The sequence below is a fragment of the Monodon monoceros genome, unplaced genomic scaffold, assembly GCF_005190385.1.
Source record: "Monodon monoceros isolate NGI ecotype Baffin Bay Population unplaced genomic scaffold, NGI_Narwhal_1 Super_Scaffold_5, whole genome shotgun sequence".
In the NCBI taxonomy this organism is placed as follows: domain Eukaryota; kingdom Metazoa; phylum Chordata; class Mammalia; order Artiodactyla; family Monodontidae; genus Monodon; species Monodon monoceros.
Window position 1 is genome coordinate 80,417,519 of NW_021703782.1, and position 21,396 is coordinate 80,438,914.

At 49.8% G+C, this 21,396-nt stretch overlaps 1 protein-coding gene across 2 annotated transcripts in view; it reads right to left on the bottom strand.

Moving 5' to 3' along the window:
* ANKS6 (ankyrin repeat and sterile alpha motif domain containing 6) overlaps positions 1-21,396 on the bottom strand; it is a 58,582-nt gene that overhangs the window by 34,204 nt on the left and 2,982 nt on the right. For both annotated transcript variants that reach the window (XM_029203151.1, XM_029203152.1), the window contains exons 2-10: positions 16,094-16,590; positions 11,351-11,395; positions 10,447-10,651; positions 9,339-9,445; positions 7,136-7,284; positions 5,623-5,821; positions 4,787-4,836; positions 1,673-1,876; positions 435-588 (exon numbers count right to left, since the gene is read on the bottom strand). In XM_029203151.1, coding sequence (XP_029058984.1) covers positions 435-588; positions 1,673-1,876; positions 4,787-4,836; positions 5,623-5,821; positions 7,136-7,284; positions 9,339-9,445; positions 10,447-10,651; positions 11,351-11,395; positions 16,094-16,590 — 1,610 coding nt within the window. The remainder of the gene's footprint in view (positions 1-434; positions 589-1,672; positions 1,877-4,786; positions 4,837-5,622; positions 5,822-7,135; positions 7,285-9,338; positions 9,446-10,446; positions 10,652-11,350; positions 11,396-16,093; positions 16,591-21,396) is intronic.

The following is a 21,396-nucleotide window of genomic DNA, read 5'->3' on the forward strand; positions in this document are numbered from 1 at the left end:
AGCCCAAAATAACTGTGGGGCAATTTGCTTTGAGTCTTAATTGTCTCTGGGCAAATCTGCTGTGTGTCTCTGGGCAAATCTGTCACCCACTCTGAGCTTCAGTTTCCTCATCTGTTCATTGAAGGGTCAGGATGAGAAGATATCTAAGGTTTAATCTTCAAGGATTTTAAATACCGCAAAAACACCATGTATTTCTCTTAGTTTCTTGTAAAATTTTCCAAGAAAATAAAGCATTATAGACTATTTCTTCCCCTCCCCTGCCCTAAGAAAATGCATAGAAGAAACTATGAATTGTGAATTCACTGAAAAATCCTTTAGGCACATCAACGAGAAAGACAGGTTGTATGCAGTGGTCTCTAGGACTGTCCCCAGTTCACACCCTCAACCCCAAGGGATCTTCCCACCTCCCCGGAGTGGCCTGCTTGGGTACCCACCTGAGCGGTTGTGCAGCTCCCCACCATGCCTGCTCATGCCTCCTACCCCACTGGAGCCACCAGAAGAATGAGGTGAGTGGTTGAAGTTTCCAGAATTGGCAGGAGAGGCTGGGCTTCTGGAGAGAGACGGAAATTTAACTGGCCTGACGGGAGTCTGCAAGAACAAGGTGGATATCATAGTTAGGGTTTGCTGTTCATTCCTGCCGACGCACAGATCACAGTGGTGAGGCACCTGGAGTTCAGCTGGCCCATCCCAGCCGGTGCTTGCATCCACTGGCACGTCCTTGCCCACCGGTGCTCATCCTGCTAGGAGTCCCCCAAGGGATGGCAGTTCACATCTATCTGCTGACAACTTGACCGACCATTAACTCAGGCTGAGCACCTGTGACATCGTTTCCTACAGGTCACCCACCTGCTCCCATGTGGTGGACTAATGTAAACCCACTCTGTCCATTTTTGAGTACCTCCAGCAACCAGGCCCTTGGTCTCCAACTAGTGATTTGGTATTACGACAGTCCAGGGAGGCAGCAGCAAGCAATGGGGGTCAGACAGAGACGGGGGCCCTGAGGTTCTCCAATCAGTCGACACAAAGCGGCAGGGTCAGGTCCTAAATCCCTATCCTCGGTTTGCCCATTTACTGTACCTACATTATTTACAGTCTACACATATGGAGATCAGCTCCCACAATGGGACGGACTACCTCAGTATATCACAGAGACACACTGAGGGCCACCAAGTCAGAAACCACTGTGGTCAAAAGGAGACAAGTCACACTTTCTGGTTGCAAGAAAATACTAGTAGCACACATAGTTGCCTCCCAGTGTTGAGCTTGGTCCTGGACCTGTGCAATGTAGTATGGAACTTAATTAGAGGCCAAGAACCTGATTTCTGGTCCCAGCATCCCCGCCCCAACTTGGCTGGGTGACCTTCAGCAACTGACTTCCCTTCTCTGGGCTGTTTCCTCATCTACTAAAGGGAAGGGTGGATTAGATCAGGTCTTCAACCTGTGTTCCATGGAGAGAGGCTCCCATTTTCACTCCATTCACTCTAACATTTTAATCTGCTTACATATTAAGTTCTTTGGTAGGGTTTCATTAGACAAAAGAATATCACTCATTTAAAAGAAAATAAAAAGCTTCAGCCCCCCTGGATTAGTGGGTCTCAGGTCCCTTCTGCCTGCAACACATCACAATGTCAGTGAGTGGTGACGTGTAAAGCATGTCAGCTGGACAACTTACGGTGTCTGTGCTCCCGCCGCCCACAGGTTGCCCCCTGCTGGCTCTCTGGAGCCGCACAGTCTTCATGGGGTCTGCCTTCCCATTGTGACATGTCCGGGACCGATCCGAGCTCCACAGCTCAAAGCTGGAAGGGGGTAAGAAAGGGGGGATGACTGCCTTCAGCTTGTCGCTTGGGAGTCTGGTGAAGGGGGCTCCATTCCGAAGCTGAAAAAGACAGGCTGTGGGTTAGGCAAGCTCCAAGAGGGCTCCCGGCTCTGCGAGGAAGGCTCCAGGTTTCCCCTACTTCTCAGAGAATGGCAGCACTACCTACCCCTCCACCCAAGCCAGAAACCCACATGATGTCCTCAGCTCTCTTCCCAGCAGCCAAGCGATTCCCACAGCTGCTCTGCTCCAACTCCCAGGTTCTCTTGCATCTGTCCACAGCAGAAACACACAACAGGGGCGGGGAGTATGGAGAGTCGTGGGGTAGCCAAGAGGTGATACGTGTGCTGTGATGGGGCAGCACAGGGGAGGGGCCACCTCTCCCTGCAGGTAGAGAGGGCATCTTGTGGGTGTGGGGGCACTTGAGCTGAGCCCAAAGGACAACAGAGAGGTTTGGGGAAAGGGCACTGCAGACGGAGGGAAGAGAATGTGGAAAGGCCTGGAGGCAAGAGGAGCAAGACCAGTGCACAGAATTGCAAGGACACTGGTGTGACCAGAGCTGGGGGTTTCAGGAGGAGGGGATGAGGGTACTGGAAGGCCCAGGCTGACTCTCTGTGAACCCAGCCAACCCTCCCATCCCCCATCCCACCACTTCCTTCCTACTCCAGCCACACCTCCCACTGCTGACATTTTTAACTGCAATTTAAGTTTTGAAAATGTGATTTGGGGTCAGTATAAAATCCACACAATGATGACTGGAGGATTGTCAAGGAAAAGCTTTCACACAGTCCAAGCTAACTTTAATTAAGAAAAGACAGTGAACTTGGTGCCAGATGGTGCTTTGCAGGGAAGGGCATACCACAGCTAAACCTGCCTCGGGAGCCAGGCAGGTGGGCATCTCCGCAAGGATGGCTGCAAACGCCCACTCAGCAGAGCACCGTGGCCATCCTCCATCTGCCACGGGGCAGGTAGGCACACTGGTGCCCTCTAGAGGGCATGAGGAGGTGGGACAGGAGAGCAACAAGATGGGAGGGTGGGCATCCTGGGTTCCCACCCTGGCTCTGTCCTGCTTTTCTGAGTCCGTGAATAAGGGCTGTCCCCTCTGGACCTCGACAACCTCATCTGCCTAAGGGTATTCATCAGAGCTGTTAAAACAATGAAAAACTAGGAACCCCAAAGTCCAGCAGGTCAGTCTTAGATAAAGAGATGAGGGCACAGTCCCATGATGGAATGTTCATCCTGCAGCCATTGGATGTGATGGGACCAAAGAGTGTTTCTGACACAGAAAAGATGGTTATGACAAACTGCTAATACACCAGGTTCAGCACAATATGGGGAGGATAACAGTGCCTGACCTGGCATGGTTGTTGGGGATATTAAGTGAGTGAATATATGTAAAGTGCTACAAATACTTAATAAGCATTTGACTGGTACATACTGAGTGCTGTGTTCAGTATTTGTTTATTATATATAACACGATATCATATTCACAGATGTGAAAAAATGATTAGGGAAAATACTCAAAAGATATATGCCACAAAATGTCAATCATGATTATATCTGGATGTGTGATCAAGGGCAATTTTATTTTTCTTTATACTTTACTGCATCTTCCAAAATTTCAATAACAGCATTTCTGTCTTCATACTGAAAGTAAATATTGCTATTTAATAACATTATCAAATGTTGGGTGGTACAAGTCCCACAGTCAGTGTGCAGACACCAATTTACGCCTATTACACAGCAGGGCAGAACGGGCAGATCCTGGTCAGGGCTCTGCAGGTCCTGGGGCAGCTTAGTCTTTTGGGGGCTCCTCTGCTCCCTTCTTCTCTCCAATACTGCCCTCTCCTGGTCAGCCTCCAGATTAAGGCCTCAGAGCTAAAGGGACTTGAGCCCAACTCCAACCAGGAGACTCTCACTTCAGAGAAGAGAAATGAAGCCCACAGAAGTGAGGTAACATGTCCAAGGTCACACAGTAGATAAATGAGAGCTCATTCTGGGCCAGCCACTATGTTAAGAACTTCCTGGGGATGATCTCATTGAAAAACCACAACCATGAGAGATCATCCCCTAAGTTAGAGAAGGCTAGCTATCACCTAATGTCCATCCTCGATATCTTCCTCAGCAGACACACCTGATATTTAGATGGGCACACGACCACTCGGAACAAAGACTTCATTCCCCAGCCTCCTGTGCAGTGTGAATGGGCCATGTGACTAAATTCTGGCCCATTTAATGTAAGCAAAAGTGATATGTGAGTTTCCAGGAAACTTCTTTAAAGACACCTGGCATGTGCCTATGGTCACCTCTTCTCCCCTCATCTTTCCTGTCAGCTGGAGTGAGGTAGTAATGGACAGAGCTCTGGCAGGCATCTTGGACCAAAAGGTGACCTTGGTAGTAGTAGCCATGGCTGGTAGACCAACAGGTAAAAGGAACCTAGGTCCCAAACTCTATGGAACAATAAACTAGTCTTGAACTTCACTTACTTGACAGAAATGTGATGCTGTCATATATTTATGCCAGTTATTTGGGGATTTTCTGTTACTCATAGCTGAACCTAATCCTGATACATCTCTAATTTATAGATGAGGAAACTGAGGCCTCTCTCAGGCTGGAAACATACCCTCCTCTTTGACTTCTCTCTCCTTGGCTTTCCATAACCAAAAGGGTGAGTTCAATGTCACCCATCAATTCCTATGCCTACAAGGCCCCTGTCCTCAGTACTGCCTCCCTGAGAACATGATTGGGGATTACCTCTGGCTGCTAAGCACAAGCACAGCCTTACCTGCAATTCAGGGCTGGCATCTGTCCTGATTTCTCGGTGCCAGAGATATACCCACTGTTACACATTTTGATATCGACCCCATCTGTAACCACCACAGAGAAAGACAAACGCCTACATCCCTTCTTAGAAATCAATCCCCTAACGATTGGTAGAGACCTGAAATGCTTTTAGAAAAGCCCCACACTCACCATGGTTGTCAATAACACATCTTCCTTTTCTCCTCTTGTGCTCCCAGGACCTGAGAAACAAATAGAAGTTTCCTGAAATGACCCCACCCCCACCCCACAAAGAGTTCATGGCATGAGGACAAGTGACCAGGTCAGCCTTCATCCTGGAAAACCAACTCTCCTGAGTGATTGAATACTTAATAATAATTGGTATTCTATATCTGAATAGAAGGAAAGCACTTAAAAGTTATCTTAGAGTGTGTTTTCAGCTTTTCCATAAACCACTGTCATGCTGGGTCAGACAGTGGTACCTGCAGCTCAATAGTCTGTCTCAAACAGTGGTGCCAAAGGATCTAGTCTAGGTGTGGGAAGTCTGGCTGTTAGAAGGGATCTGATCTAATTGACGTCCCAATCAGTGTGGGAATCTCCTTCAGTGCCCTGGCAAAGTCATCCAATCTGTTGAATACCTCCAGTGGTGGGGAGCTCACTACCCCCAGCCCAACCCTGGTAATTCACTCTATTTCAAAACACTGTCAGTGCAAGACCAATCACATTCAACAGGTGGGAAAATCGCCGATCGAAGGCAAGAGAGAGGCAGTGACTGGCCAGTGGTCTCTCAACAGGGCATGTGGGACAGGAGCCTGGGACTCGTGCCACCAGCTTCCCCATTCTACCACACTGACAACAATTATGTCCCTTCTTTGCCAGACCAGCCACTCTGCCCCAGTGTCACATTCCAACAGCATCTCACCTCTGGCATCAGCCCAGGAGGTGGGACAAAGAGAAGAGGGTAAGGGCAAAAAGGTTCAGGGTTTGACCATTCTGGAAATTCTACCACACATGCAACTTCTTCTTACCATTGTCTTTGGTCGTGGGGGTCACGTCGGGGAGCCCAGAGCGGCTCGTCTTGTCTGGGGGGGGCGCCCTCATCGTGGAGTCCAGTGCTGGCTCCGGCTCATCACAGAAAGGCAATGGCTGGTTGCTGGACAGCCCACGGGGCAGTGTCTGCATCAGTTTGAGCTTCCGGAACCGATTGGACATTCGGTTCCACCAGGACTGCCAAGGAAGTGCAGAGCAGAGGTCATGCCCCAAGAACACCTAGCCCAGGGACAGTGACCACACTCCACACGTGCTTCCCTTCCCCTCTCCTGGGCCCACTGCGGGCATTACCAATCAACCATAGCACCCTTTCCCAAAAGCCACGGTTCTCTCTAAATCCTTCCTGACCCAGCCCTTAGGGGGCCTTTCCAATAGGCTGGAGTTGGCAGTGAACCCTATTTGCTAACCCTCTTCCAATCAATCTCCTTATTGCACAGATAGAGAAACACAGACCCAGGGATATCAATTTGCTCAATGTCTTACAGTCAAACAGGGACAGACAGGTGGACACAGAGGCAATACCAAACACCTTAACATCTATTACTGCATAACCTCCTTCCCCCTATTCCAGTAACAATGTGAGAGGTGTCAGGGTGTCCACACCAATGCCTGGACCATCTGCTCCTGTAGCTGATGCCTTCCCACCTAAAGAGAGGACAGGTGCCACCCCTAGGGTGTCTACATAATCCCACGATAGCTCAGGGGTTACTGGCACAGCGCCAAAGGGAGGCTGTGAGAGCCTGGCCTACAGAGATGGCAGTGAGGCAGGAATGAAGAGATCTATGCAAACAACACTGTGAGGAAGAATCCAGGGGCCTGAGTGAGCGACGAACATGAGAAGAATGCTAAGTCTGCAGATCTGAGAAGGTGCTAGAACCCCAGCCAGGACAAGGGAAAAAATAATTTTGATTTCCAACAAGCAGAGCAGGGCTCGGAGGATAAGAAATTCAAAGAGAAACATTCAGCTTGCAGTTTAGAAATAGGCAACTGGAGCTGGGTTTTGAGGTTTCCGGAAGAAGCTGACGGGGGTCTGTGGACCACAGGGAGATCCTAGAATGGTGCAATCAGCAAATACTTTCCACACTAAAGCACAGGCCACAGACAGATGGCCTGGAAGAAGAGGTGTTCAAGGTTGGCCAGCTCAGTACTACATCATGCAAAAAAAATGTTTAAATTCCCTACATTTACAAATTGTGTCTCTGCATCAAAATCTGGGTTTCTAGCTTCTCCTGAAAAAGATGGGAACATGTGGCAACATGGACCCACATACTTGCAAAGCAGCGACTAAGGCCACTAAGTGGTTATGATCACCCCAGTTTTCCCTGGTCCCCACCGTTCCCTATTGCTCACCTCCAGCTTACTTCCTGCCCCTACTGGGCCCCCCACCCCAGCCTACACCAGCCCTGGGTAACAAGGAAGCAGCAAGCATCTCCCCGCTTCACCCATTCTGGCCTGGCTCTCTGATGCCATTTAAGACAAGAAAAGTCAAACCTTAAGTCCGCCTTTGTCATCAGGCAGCACTGGGACACTCCAGGGCTGTCGGACCTTCGAGTGGGGCGGGGGTGGTGAGTGGCTGGGCCGGCCTTTGTCTTTATTCACCTGCATGCAGACAGATGCCAGCAGTCGAACAAGTTCCGTGTCTATGGACACAAAAGGCAGCATTTTACCTGCAAATATGTCTGTCGGGCCATGGGGTGGGGGCCCAAGATGACCCCCATCAGCCTGAGAACTCAGCCCCACAGCTCCAGAGCCTGTGTTACTCCAGGATCAAGGTGTCCCTGCCCCTCCACTGGCTCTTCAAAAGGTGGCAAACAGGTGAGCAGGGCTTAACCCACTTAACCAGAAATAAAAGCCAGAAGTCCTGTCCTACCAGGAAGGCAGAGGGGTGGTGAGTTTAAAAAAGTACAGGCTCGGGACTTCCGTGGTGACGCGGTAGTTAAGAATCCGCCTGCCAGTGCAGGGGACATGGGTTCGAGCCCTGGTCCGGGAAGACCCCATATGTCACGGAGCAACTAAGCCTGTGCACCACAACTACTGAAGCCCACGTGCCTAGAGCCCATGCTGCGCAACAAGAGAAGCCACCGCAATGAGAAGCCCGTGCACCGCAATGAAGACCACTTGCAACTAGAGGAAGCCCGCACACAGCAACGAAGACCCAACGCAGCCAAAAATAAATAAATAAATAAATTTATTAAAAACAAATAATAAGTAAAATAAAACAGCTGTTGTTTAAAAAAAAAAAAGTACAGGCTCTACAGCCAGATGACCGAGGTTTGAATTCTGCCTCTGTTCCTCCCTGGCCATGTAACTGCAGGTAGATTAAGAGGTGACATTAGTACCACCACATAAAGGTATCTGGAGGATTTGAGGTAATTCCTAACATACAGTAAGTGCTTAAGAAAGGTTAAGTAGTATTAGTTATTATTAACTCAACTAGGCTATTGAAAAAACAACAAACAGGACTGAGAAGAAAATACTACCAACTATTAATATGCTTTTCTCTTGATGACTGTTTCCTTTTTTTCTCTCCAAGTGTTCAGTAATAAACATGTGTTTCTTTGAAAATTTCAGGCAAAAACTTCATTTGAAAACCCACTAGGAAAAAAAAAAATCCATTGGGGTAGATTGTTTTATTGGGAAAGGGAGTGGGGGAGAAGGGGGGAGCGGGAAGAGACACAGGGAAAGAGACGAGTCTGTCAGAGGAAAGCGTGTGGAGGAGGGAGGGAGAGGAGGCCGGGGTCCCGGGGAGACTGATCCTGAATGATGTGAACCCTAGCCACGTGAGGAGCCAGATCGCTACACTTGGGTGGAGGGCCCTATCTCTCTAGCAGGGCTCAAGTCTTCCCAGACTCCGGGCTCCTCCCCTCTACAAGCAGCTCTGCTTCCCTCGCTGCTCTCCAAGGATACAATAGGACCAGCACGTATCTGTGATGTGTGGGGCCCGCAGGAGGGGAGGGTGGCGGGGGAGGTGATGCTGGCGGTAAGGAAGGGCCTGCCACCTCCACAGCTAAGGGAGGCCGCAGGAGTCCCTCCATCAGACACCGAGGAGGCAAAGTCCTCGCCTCCACCGCCAGCTGCTTAGAATCTGGCTCAGGGCTCAGAGCCTGCGGGCCAGGAAGGCCTCCCAGCTTCTCCCGCTCTGGGCTGAAACTCGAGGGTCACAAGAGAGACAATAGGTAAGACAGACCCTGCCCCCTGAGCTGGCTAATTGGAAGCCCCAGGTCCCAGAGGAAGGCCTGTCAAAGTGGGGGAGGGTCTGAGGTGCCAGCTGGGGGCTTAGCAATGGCGATACCTCCAGCACAGGACCCTTGACCTGCAGCCTCCACCTACACAATTAAGCCACGGGGGTCACTGCTTACTCTGATTCTGCTCGTGAGAGGGGCCTGTTTCCTCCGGAGTCAATCAGTTTCTGGCTGGGAGCACAAATACCAATCTAGGATTTGTGCAGTCTGCCAAGGCCTTCCCTCCTGGAGACTCCCAGAAGGCTGGAGCCGAGAGAGGCCTCAGGGACTACCTGGTCCCAGCTCCACCCTCCTTGGGAGGAGTGAAGACTTGCCTGAGGCTGTGTGGGGAGCTCTGGGAGTCCGAGAGTGGCTTCCCCCTTGAATAAGCAAGTGCTTAATCACAGGTGATTATCTCAATTCCCAGCCAGAGAACCCGGCAGGCTTAAAACTCTTTTCCAGAAACAACCCACCAGGATCACTCAGCAGCATCACTAGGTCAAAGGCCGTGTACCCGTTTTTTGCACGAAGAGTGACATCAGCTCCTTGGTTTAGCAGATATTTGACAATCTCCTTGTTCCTGTGGAAGAAAGAAAAAGCCAGAGTGAGACCCACTGAAAGGGAAAGCATGGCCTTGCTTCTGGGCAACATGAGTGGTGGCTTTAACTACAGCAGTATCTCTGCACCTGTAAAAGGGCTTGGAAAGTGTGTCTCCCAGCCCTTGTTCCCTACACTGTGGCCAGCCATGACAGAAATCAAAGCCTGAGTGTTCCTTCCACAAACCAAAAACCAAGGGCTCTGCCCCAAAACCACTGGCCCCCAGGACCACATGCAGGCCCTGCCCTTCCAGCCCCAAATCAGGACTCCTGCAGCTGAAACATGAAGCCTCCCGCAGGCCAGGGTGTTTGATGTGGAAGTCTGAGGCCTATCAAATGAGGAAAGAAACCACTTAAAAAGGACGCAGGAGACTGCTCTGATCACCTGAAGCAGGACAAGGGTGGAGCCCCTAATTTGGAATCAGATCACTGAGCAGGTATAAGGCTATATGCAGATCCCTGCCTCTTGGTCAAGCCCACCCCAAGGAGGAGGCATCCAGGAGGGCAGAGGGATGACTGGATGAGAAGGGATTCAGAAGCACCAGTCGACACTGACGCCTATGCAAAACAAGAGCTAGGACAAGCCTCACCATCAGACGAGAAGCCAGTGGTACAAATGGCCAATGTTCATTCCTAACAGGGGCAACAGGGGGGCTGCTATATACACCAATGTGAAACTCCAAAAGAGCTAATCTGTTTGCTCAACTGAAACTTATCTTTCAGTATAAAACCTTCCTTCTGCATGATTTCTCATGACCACAGGTGAAATTGTGTGCCAAGGCAACAGGAAATCTGGACACAAAGGGTAGGAATGCAGGATAGACTGAGCCTGTGTGGCTTTTAGTCTTTTTTGAGTGCCTCAACATCGTCATAATTGGGGGGGGGGGCTTATCTGTAGCATCTCGGTACCAGAAACCCATCAGGAACCCTCTTTCAGCCCGGGACACCTTAGCCTCCCCACTGAGGGAGTGGAGCTGGCACTGACCCGTGGTAGGTGGCCTGCATGAGGGCTGTCCAGCCATGCACGCCGTCCTGCTTGTCCACGTCAGCATGCCTCTCAACCAGTAGCTGCACCAGAGGCAGCTGCCCCATGACAGCTGCCAGCATCAGTGGGGTCGCCCCATCCCCATTAACCAGGTTCACGTGGTTGGGGTCTTCATCGGCAATCTCTTTGACCAGCTGGAAGTTTCCTGCAAGCAGAAGCAGAAGCAGAAGCCCTGGTGATCCATGGGCCTGGAACCGCAGGATCATTTACCCAGTGGTTTCATGTAACAGATGTGCTAAGCCAGCCTCTGCACTGGGCTACTGGGCATCGCAGGGGCTACAAAGATGAGTCAGAGGTAGCCCGCACTCTCAAATCCTTCCGTCTAGGAGGGATGGAGGCAAGCACACGAACGGCTTTACCAAAAGAGACAAAATGTCACTGACATCTTAAAAGGATGGTGATGAAGGGCAATGCGCACGCAGAAGGAGAGCTCAGGTCTCCCTGAGAGGTGAGGATAAGGGCGAGCTTCCTGGAGGTGGGGTGTCTATTTCAGGAGAGGCAATATTAGGCTAAACAGCCCTTCATTACAAAGAGAGTGGAGCGGGTAGGTGGGCAGCCAGGCATTTTAGAGGTAAGTAAAAGCCAGGACATAGCCACAGGGTTTAGCCAGAGAGGCAGAGGGGGCCTGAGAGAGCAGTCTGGAATCTGTGTGTAAAACAGCATGACTACCAGACTCCAGGGTCTGAACCTCCCTGGGTGAAACTAGAGTCAGGAAACAACAAAATGCCTGTTTCTTTCTCAAATACTCTGGGTGGCCTTGAAAAGGACTATAAATATTAATTAGGTTGGAAAAAAAATAGCACTGTATTCTTAAATATCCAAAAAGATTTTCTCAAGCGCTTACCCATTTTCAATGCATGGAAAATATCAGGTCGCCTTTTCTCCTCATCTGGGTAAACAAAGATTTTACAAGTTAACCACGGAAAGGTTTGAAACAACAGAAAAGTCACAAGGGTGTAACGACCCAGCCTAGCTTTAAAAATGATCTGCTTCTCAAAAGCAGTCTAATCAGAGACCTGAGATGACTCCAGCAGACCTTCTGGAAGGGCTATTGTCAGAGTGTCTGAAAATGCTTCAGACACAGACCGTGGGAGGTCATCTGGCCCAGAAAACATGAATGAGCAGACCATTTCCCGATCCCACAACTCATAAAGCCTTCATTTTTAGGCACTCCAAACTTTGGGATGGCCTTTCTCAGATAGAACGGAAAAGTACAGCCTTGGAAAAATCTGGATTCCTATGAAGATTTTAAAAAGAAACAATGATTCTTTTAGTCTAAAAACTAAATGTACAACCATGAGGTAATTCCAGAGCAGAGGACCCCTGAGACACTGAGCAGCTAATCCCAGAGGAGGTCATGGTCGTGGCCACCAGAAGAGCCAATGCTAATATTTGCTTTCCTTCCCAAATAAGCAGCCATCTGAATGATTCTGAAAGTCACCCCTACCCCAGACTTGCAGATGCAGCTCCCAGCAGGCGACTGCCCAACTGATGTCTTCGCGCTGGGCCTTGCTGCACCCACCCAGGGCTAGCCCCTCCCTCATCTGCTCTCTGTCATCTTCCTCGAAGCTGGAGCTAGCGGGTACCCTGCTCCTTCCTGTCAGAAAGCATCCATCCTCATGACCAGGTTCTTCGCTGGTGTGCAAATGTAGGACTTCCTTTGACTAACTCCAGGAGGATGGAGCAGCTGCAGGAGGAAACCTGTGACTCTGGGCCAAATCCCTGGTCCAGATCAGCCCCCTCCGGCAGCTGGGAGGAAGGTGCAGTGTGGCACAAGGAGCACGGAGTCTGGAGTCAGAGTACCCGAATCTGAATGCATGTTTCCAGAGAGATCTGTCTCCTCATCATTAATATGGGGACAACACACAAACATGGGGACCATGTGGTTGTTGCAGGGGTGGATAATATAGATGGTAAAATGCTTCAGAAATTCTTAGGCTCTATTCTAAAAACAAGAGCAATTTTTGTTATCTTTCCTAGTGACCAGCACCCACCCCAGAAAAGGTACTAGTTAACTCCAGGGTTCTTACAAGGAAGTATACACAGGGCCATGGAACCAAGCGTCTAATTTTGCCTTTGAAATACTATTAAGAAATGATACTGTGTTTTGGTTTCAAAAAATATGTCTCGTTCCTTTAAGTGTTTAAGAGTCTAATTTGCTGTGGGCCAGGGCCTTCTCATGCCAAGACCCTTTGACAGAAAAGAGTGTGTCACCTGGCCCTAGTGTTGGTTGCTAAGCAACCTTCTGGTGCAAATGAATCACTGACAGTCTAGTCCTACCCCAGGAAGCTGGGGCAGCTGTGCCTGATGCCCAGTGACCCTGGGCTGGTCCTTTCCTCACTCCAGGCTCCAGTTTTTGCATCAATATCAGAGCAACTCCAGGGACCCTTCCATAGCCCAAGGAACAACCACAGTGGGGGTGGGGAGGGTGTCACAAGGACAGTTACAGCCTCAAAGATATCCTGTCCTGCAGCTAATGCAAGGGAGAGAGCTGGGGATCTCCAAGGCCCCGATGGGGGGTGGATTTCTGGCATCTCACAAAAAAAGCTGGGGCCTAATGTTATTCATTTAATAATCTGTCATTATTAGTAACACAGCCTTTGCCCTTGCTGTTGTCCTACCCGAAGGCTCTTCCCTGAGAGGCGGAACACTTCCTCAGCTCCTGCAAGTAGGCTGAACTCTCACCTCAAGGCGGCCACCCAACGGCCCTATTTCATACGGTGGCCTGTATCGCCCCAACTCCACTGCTCCCACACCCTCCACCTCGCCCTTGTTTGTTTTCTTCCCCACCACTGTACTTCCATCTACTGTACTATGTAACTTATTTTATTTAATATGCTTATTTCCTGTTTCTTGGCTGTCCCGCCTACAGAGGCCAGCGTCCTCAAGCGCAGGGATTAGGTCTGATTTGTTTGCTGGTGCCTAGAACAGTGCCTGGTACATAGTAGGCACTCAAATACTTGCAGAGTAACAGAATGAATGAATGGTCAATAAAATAAAATGGTCAATAAAATGAATGGTCAATAAAAATGGTCAATAAAAATCCATTTTGGTAGCTTCCACTCACTGCTCTTTATGTGCCAGGCACTGGGGTATGTATTTTACAGGCATTATCTTACCACAGCTCATAGGACCTCACAAGGTAAGTACATTTATTATGGCTGTTTTATGAAAGAGGACACTGGAGTCCTGGAGGGACAATGAATACAACAAGGCCGCCCAGCCACAAAGTGGGAGAGCTGAGCCTCAAACCCTGGTCTGCTCGATGGGGAAGTCTGCTCGTAACCATGACCCGGTCCCATCAAATAGAATGACTACAGTAACAGGGGTGAGGCAGCTGCCAGCATCTCTCACGCGCTCCCTCTGGGCTGGGATGACCTCACTTGATCCTCACAGCAGTCCTGTGAGGCAGGGGGTACTCCCGTCACCCACTTATGGATGACGAAACAGAAGCTTAGAGAACGCAGGCAGCTGGTCCAAGGTCCCTTGGCCAGCACAGGCAAGGCTGGGCGGATCCTGGTAGAGGGTGACCTTGGGCACGCCCACCACTGTGTCTTCCCCGCCGCACCTTGAGGAGATGAGGGCATCACCTTCCCAGGGTGCCAGGGCAGTCCCTAAGGAGGCATGTGGGGAGCTAAGACCCCAGAACGCCGGCTGGGGGAAATCTGAGGAAGGAGGAGAATAAGCAGTACGAGAGGCACAGCTCAGTGGCTACAGGCAGGGTGCAAGTTCCAGACTGTCGACTTCTAGGGTGGAGGCCTTGAGCGAGTTGCCTGATCTCCCTCACCTGCAACATGGCTGAAGCCAACCTCCCCGGGGTGGGGGTGAGGTAAGAGTCTGCCTATTGGCAGAGCAGGGACGTGAGAAGGCAGTTCCCTTCCCGATCTTGGCTACAGAGACAAACGGAACCAAAGCCTTTAAAGGAGGGCAGCAGCCTTGTGTCAAGGAAAATACCCTGTGTGAGGCTGGAGCCCTACCTTCCAACTGCAACTCTTCCCCAGGACCTAACACTGAACTGCTATTACATTCTAGCCCAAGGGCTCACACCCCAGAGGCCAGCTTATTTTCTGCTCATGACCACCTGGTAGTTGTCATTAACCCCATTTTACACAAGAGGCAAAGGAAGGCTCAGAGAGAGTTACAAGCATGTCCAGCTCCCAGCGGCCCTACAAGTGCTCCAACTGGGCGGAGTCACATCCCCATGCTCTTCCCATGGATTCCCTCACCTTCTGAGTGTCACTCAGCTTCTAACCGGTATGTGACCTTTGACCAGCCTCTATTCCTCTCTGGACCTCACTTGTCCAATCTGCACAAAGTAAAGAGGTCTCCTGGCTCCAGACAGGTTTTCCTAAACTTTACTTCTTTTTCCTTTCAGTTTGGCGTTCTCTTCATTTTCACCATCTCTCTGTTGTTACAGGGTTTTTCAACATGCTTATTTCAAGTATTTTGACCCGATAGTGTATTTCTAATAAGCATTTCCCAAATGTGCAGCATCTTTTGATTGATGGAACTTTTTTTTTATTGGCCATTTGAATTTTTTTTTTAATTGAAGTGTAGTTGATTTACAAAGTGATTGACAGGACTACTGCATATTCTTTGGATGGTTCAAACCTTTCAACACTTTCAAGTCTGTTTAGCCTGTCTGTCTGACGACCTTTTCTTCCAATTTTTACCTTTCAGTCCTACGTGCTCACATGCTGCAGCCCAGCCTTACAGCCCAGGCTGTCTCAGGCCTGCCACTGAAATCAGAGCATCACAGACAGAGGGTATTGAGGCTGTGTGACTCTGCATTACACAATTCTACTGCACATGATGAACTAGAGGTTTTGAAACATATGTCCTGTAGCAGATTTGCTAAGGATTGTTTAGACGTCTCTTTAAGTGCCAGAAAGATGGCAAGTTTAGACATCTCTTTAAGTGCCAGAAAGATGGCAAAAAGAAAAAAGAAACAGGATACACTAATAGGTGTTGAAAAAACACAACAGAAAAGTAGGCTAAATTTTATGTGAATTAGTCTCTGGGCACTGGTCATTGGCAACTGAGGTTAGGCACACTGTTCTAGAGCAGGGGTTGCCAAAACTACCCCTGTGCCTGTTTTTAGAATGATGGTTTTCCTGGTCACAGCCCCACCCACTCCTTGACATATCACGTAGGCTGCTTTCATTCTAGCAGAACTGAGTGGTTACGACAGAGATTGTGTGGCCCACAAAGCCTAAAATACTATATTTATTATCTGGTCCTTTACAGAAGTTTGCTGACCCATTCTAGAAGGATCTCAGAACCTCCTGCACCAGAATCATCTGGTTAGGAAGGAGGGGCCTTGCTGTGCAGGTTTCCAGGCTCTTCTGAGAGCTACCAAATCACTCTCTGGAGGGAGGGTGGGCCAGGAACCTGCACGTGGCAGGCACCCCTGCCTGATTCTCCCCCATGGCACATCTTAAGTCCCACTACCCCGCAGGCTGGACTGCGATTTCCACATGCCCTTCTGTTTGGACACCCCTCGGCGTTTGCCATTTAAACACAATCTGGGGTCCTCTGTGAGGCCACGGCGGGACGAGGGAGTAGTTTAGCGGTGGCGCAGCCTGACCTGTCTTGGGTCTGACAGTGGTCAGCGGGTCCAGGTAGTCTGCAAGGTCCCTGTACTTGCGGTCAAGCGCGACCTCGAAGGCAGTCTTCTCCAGCACGCTGAGGTGGTCCGGGTTGGCCCCCTTCTCCACCAGCTGCTGGGCCGTGCCAAGCCTCCCGAGGAGTGCTGACAGCATCAGCGGGCTCCAGCCCACAGTGCGGGCCGCGTGGTTGGGGTCTGCACCCCACTCCATCAGCAGACGTACCACAGCCTCATGTCCGTGCTGGATTGCGGCCATCAGGGCCGTGACGTCCAGGAACTCGTCCCTGCCGTCCCCTGCCTGCTCGCCTGAGGGTTTGTGATGGTCCACAAAGGCACCGGCTTCCAAGAGCAGCTTCACCACGCCCAGGTGGCCACCCCGAGAGGCCACGGTGAGCACACTGGCCCCCAGCCGGTTCTGGGCATTGACATCAGCACCGTGATCCAAAAGGAGGTGTGCCACGCTCACATGTCCAAATCTGCCAGGAAGATGGACAATTAGTGACACTAAACATGGGGCAGTGATGAGGAGACAGCTCATGTAATCATTTAGTTATTAACTATTGAATCAGTAACTATTAAAGTTGTAATAGCTGCTTATAATCAAAGGCCTTCTTCTGCTGCCAGGCACTGTGCTGGCCCTGCACACACACCATCACAAAGGCAAGCCACTGCCCTGTCTAGTTTCCAATCCAGCTCTGCCACCCACTAGCTGCATTACCTGGAGAAAGAATTTTAGCTTCTTCATGCCTTCATTTCCTCATCTCTAAAATGGGGATATGATTATATCTACTTCAAGGGTTGTGGAGGATTAAATGAGTTAATATATATAAATATAAAACATACACAAAGCACCTAGAATAGTGCTTGGCCAAAGGAAGCACCACATAAATGTTAGCTATTACAATTGTAATCATTTAACCATTTTACATCACACAACAGGCCAAGGTCACCCAGCTGGTGAGAGGTGGCCCCAGGGTCGGAGCCCAGGTCTGTCTGAATCCTGCTGCCCTCCCGCTTTCCCCTACACCACGCTGCTTCCCACATCGCAGAGTTCGTGTGATTCTGCTTCAGAGCTGGGTAAGCTCCCTCTCTGTGTTCTCATTCCCCACAGGCAGGGCCCATGTCTGACTCACGTCTACCCTTCCCAGCCCCAAACACACATGCACAGAAGGTCCTTCGAGATGAGACAGCGGACCCCATGCCAAGAAGTGTGGCGTAGCTGTGGTCAGCAGAGGCGTGTGGGGGCACCTCTCGCCAGAGGCCTGCTGCCACCTTCTGGCTGGAATGTCCCCTGCTGGCGGCTGAGAATCCGATCTGGGCCAGACCCTCTCCAGGGAAGCTTGAGCGACTGCCTGGCTGGGACGCTGGGGAGACAGACACGCACCCACCAACTCTAATACCAGGAAGAGGAAAACAGATGCCTTTTCCCAGCAAAATTTCTTCCTTCATCTGCCGCCAGAGGGCAGAAGAGTTCTGTTTTGCAGCGTTTGGGGTTGGCGCAATCTTTCTGGGCTCAGAGGTGGAAGGAGCCTTGGACTAAAAGGAAAGAACAACAAGAAGAAAGGGGCCGGCGGCGCCAGGTTTTACAAGACCGTAATGCCGGCATGAGGTCTGCATCTGCGAGGCAGCTTTTCCAATGAATCTCTTGTGGCGTTCCCCTCCTTTACGGAAGCGGTTTTGTGCTTCATCTAAACCCAGGGCCTCCCTCCTCCCTGTGGAGGCAGAGCCAAGGTTGAACTCTGTTTTGAACTTACAAATACCTTCTGGGACGTGAACCTGAACAGCACCGGGTCACTCAGCCTGCGGAGCTCGGAGGGAGAGCTTGGTGAACTGGCTTCCCCAGCTGCAGGGGAACTGGGCCTGTCTGGCCTCTTCTCCAAGAGTGGACCGAATCTGGCAAAAATGTGGAGAGCTGCAACCCCAGCCTGTCTCCCTGCCCATTCTCCATAATGATATTCCACAAACCTAAATCTCATGGCCACTCCCCCACTTCCCACTGCCCGAAAAGGCCTGCCAACTTTGTCAACCTTACTTCCTCCCAACTCCCACACTGTACTGCCATGCTCACCTGCACTCAGCAGTTATACTCCTCCCATGCCTCTGCCATCCTGCCTTTCGGACCAGAGTACCCTCCTGTCCTTGTCTACGGGTCTAAGCACACCCGTTATCCTGCTGCAGGATTCAGCTCAGATCTCACCTCCTCTGAGCTGCTTCCAGATCATCTCCCCACATCAGTTCAGGTGTCCCTCACTTGAACACCCACAATTCCCTGTCCTCACCCCTCCTGATGTACCTGGGCCCTCCTTCTATAACTGTGTCTTCCTGTTAGACTGTGCACTCTCCAAGGACAAGACCCACAGTGGAGCTCAGTAAATTTTGTCGAATGAGTGAGGGAATGAACAGTTGGCATAACCACGCAGGGGCTGGTCCCCAGACAGGCAACAGAAATGGCTGAAGAACTGGTGTATCCTCCGTTGGAGTAGATAACTTTAAAAGATTACCCTATTTAGGGACGTCCCTGGTGGTCCAGTGGTAAAGAATCCGCCTTCCAAGGCAGGGGACGCAAGTTCGATCCCTGGTCAGGGAACTAAGGTCCCACATGCCGTGGGGCAACTAAGCTCGCGCCCCACAACTACTGAGCTCTTGCACCTCAACGAGAGAGCCCATGTGCCGTAAACTACAGAGCCCATGTGCTCTGGACCCCGCACGCCACAACTAGTGAGAGAAAACTCGCAAGCCCCAACTAGAGAGAAGCCCACACGCCGCAAACAAAGACCCCACGTGCCACAACTAAGACCCAATGCAGCCAAAAAAATTTTTTTAATTAAAAAACGATTTCTCTATTTAGTTATCAAGCATGAGATAAAATCTAGCATAATCCCTGACAGCAGATAACAGATAAAAATCCTGTTTTTACCTATTGGATCTTAGTAAGCCCTGAGATAAACTGATAATGCCTATTTCACAGATGAGGAAACTGAAGATTACAATGGAAAGCAATAATCCAGAATCTCTCACTTTGGAAGCGATGGAGTCAAAACTTGAACCTAGACCCTAAAATCCCAAAGCCCACTTTTTCTGGTAAAACAAACTCACAAAGGAGGAAAAGCGCTGAATTTGAGCAGAAATGCTGACACTTGGAATGCTTTCTGAACTCATGAGTAGCCCAAGAGGTCATTCAATTAGGCTGAAAATATAAAAGGATTCAATGGAGGCTGAGATAATTTTGTGGATGCTAAGCTTCTAATAGGTAATTACTGAAGATAGGGAAGCTCAAGGCTTTCTGAGCAGCTGCTATGATTACCAATTAATTTCAGCAATTAACACCTGTATTGAAAGACCTGGCACACACTCCCACTCTCAAAGCCCTGGGCTGAGAGGCCAGCTCTGCCATGCTAGCAGGCGGAAAAGTGAAGGGCAGAAGAAGGAAAGTAAGGAAGCCAAGGGTGAAATTAGAGCCAGAGTAAACACCATATAAGCTGTCCCTTTAGTGTTTAGCAAATTTGGCAAGTGGCTTCCTTGTGGCCAACACCAAGAGGAAAATGGTGAGTTACAGGATTCATGGCTGAGAGCAGAGGCTGGGAGCATAGGCTCTGGAGCACCTGCCTAGGTGTGAATCTGACTCTGTCTCTTACTAGCTGTGTGGCCTTGGGCAAGTAACCTAACTTCTCTGAGCCTCAATTCTTTATCTGTAAAATGGGGAAGGCAACAGTACCTACTTCCTCAGATTCTGTGTGGCCTGAATGAGTTAATTCATTTGAAGTACTTAGCACAGTGCTTGACACAAACTAAGTGCTCAACAAAGGTTATCATTTTAAGAATAGGAAAAAAAAACATGTATGAAACCATCTCTGATGCTAAAACACTCACAAGAGACCAAAGTGCAGTCCAGGCACAGGGCCTCTGATGGTCCTGATCCAATGACGAGCTTTGGAACACAGAGAGCTGGGAAGATAAATAGATGCTCACTTCATTGAAAGTGGTGGCTGCCAGGAGCACCATCTCTGAGGCCTATCTACTTTCAAGGAGAAAGAGCACAAGACTGGAACGTGTCGGCACACAGCCATGCGCTTGGCCGTCCTGACTCAAGGGTCAGACAAACTGTGTAACCTTTAGGAAGTCTCCCTACATATTATTCCTCAACACTGAGCTCTTGATGCAGGTTAGGCAAGTGAATGCTTGAGCACAAGCCAGCACAGACAGTCCAGATGGTCAGTATCACAAACCGAAGTACAATAAATTTTAAAGTACCCAGGCCCTGTCTAGGCTCAGCTAAAGGCTGAGTCAATTCTCATCATCTCATAGGACTATCCCATTCTACCATAGTAAATTAGAGAGTATGTCATAGCTAACGCTTCCAAAATAGCACCTGTAAGATAAATGGAGGAAAAAAGAGGAACGTAATTAGTCCAGAGCCATTCGGTTTGCAAGTGACAAAGTCAGGACACTTGGACCACAAATTCCAGCTCTTTTTACAATACCAACTTGTAGAGAAGAAGGAAAATCCTCTAAAAATGTTAAATTATTAGTTAGCAGAGTTCAGCTTAATTCTTCTGAGTCTCCTGTCCCATCAAGGTTAAATTTCATTAGATGAAATTAATCAGATGACTTTGACCATCCTGCAGAACTTGGTTAGCAGCAAAAAACTGGTGATCAGGGTCTTTGAGACACCCTGCAGCAAACCAGGTGCTGAAGACATAAGTTTCACTCAGCAAGGCCCCCGGGGCTCACTAAGGGCTCCTCGGTTCCAGGTGGGAGTTCAGAGATTAGGTGAGCGTCAGTGGCTCCCAAACCTACCATGTGGGAGAATCGTCGCTGGGGAGCCTCGTGTCACACAGAGTCCCTGTCCCTCCCCTGGGTCTTCTGAATCACAATCCCAGAAAGGGAACTCAGGAATCTGATTTGGAAAAGCATCCCAATGATTCTGATGTATGGCCAGGTTTGGGTGTCACTGACAAAGGTGACCAGCTATAACATGGGAGTGGTGGGCACTACTGCAGAGGCCTGCCCAGGGCTGAGAGACCAGAGAACAGGGGGGATATCATGGCAGGCTTCCCAGAAGAAGCTAAGCTGGGAGGAAGCGGGGGGCTTCACTCACTGAGGGGAGAAGGGGAAGAAGAGGTTTCCAGTACATGGTTATGGTGAGGACTCTGTGGCTGGACTCCCCAAATCTGCTGACTAGCTGAATGCTCATGAGCAGATTTTGTAATGTCAAATTCTCATTCATAAAGTGGAGACGAAATTCTTGGCACACAGTAAATGCTCAATAAACGTTAACTTAA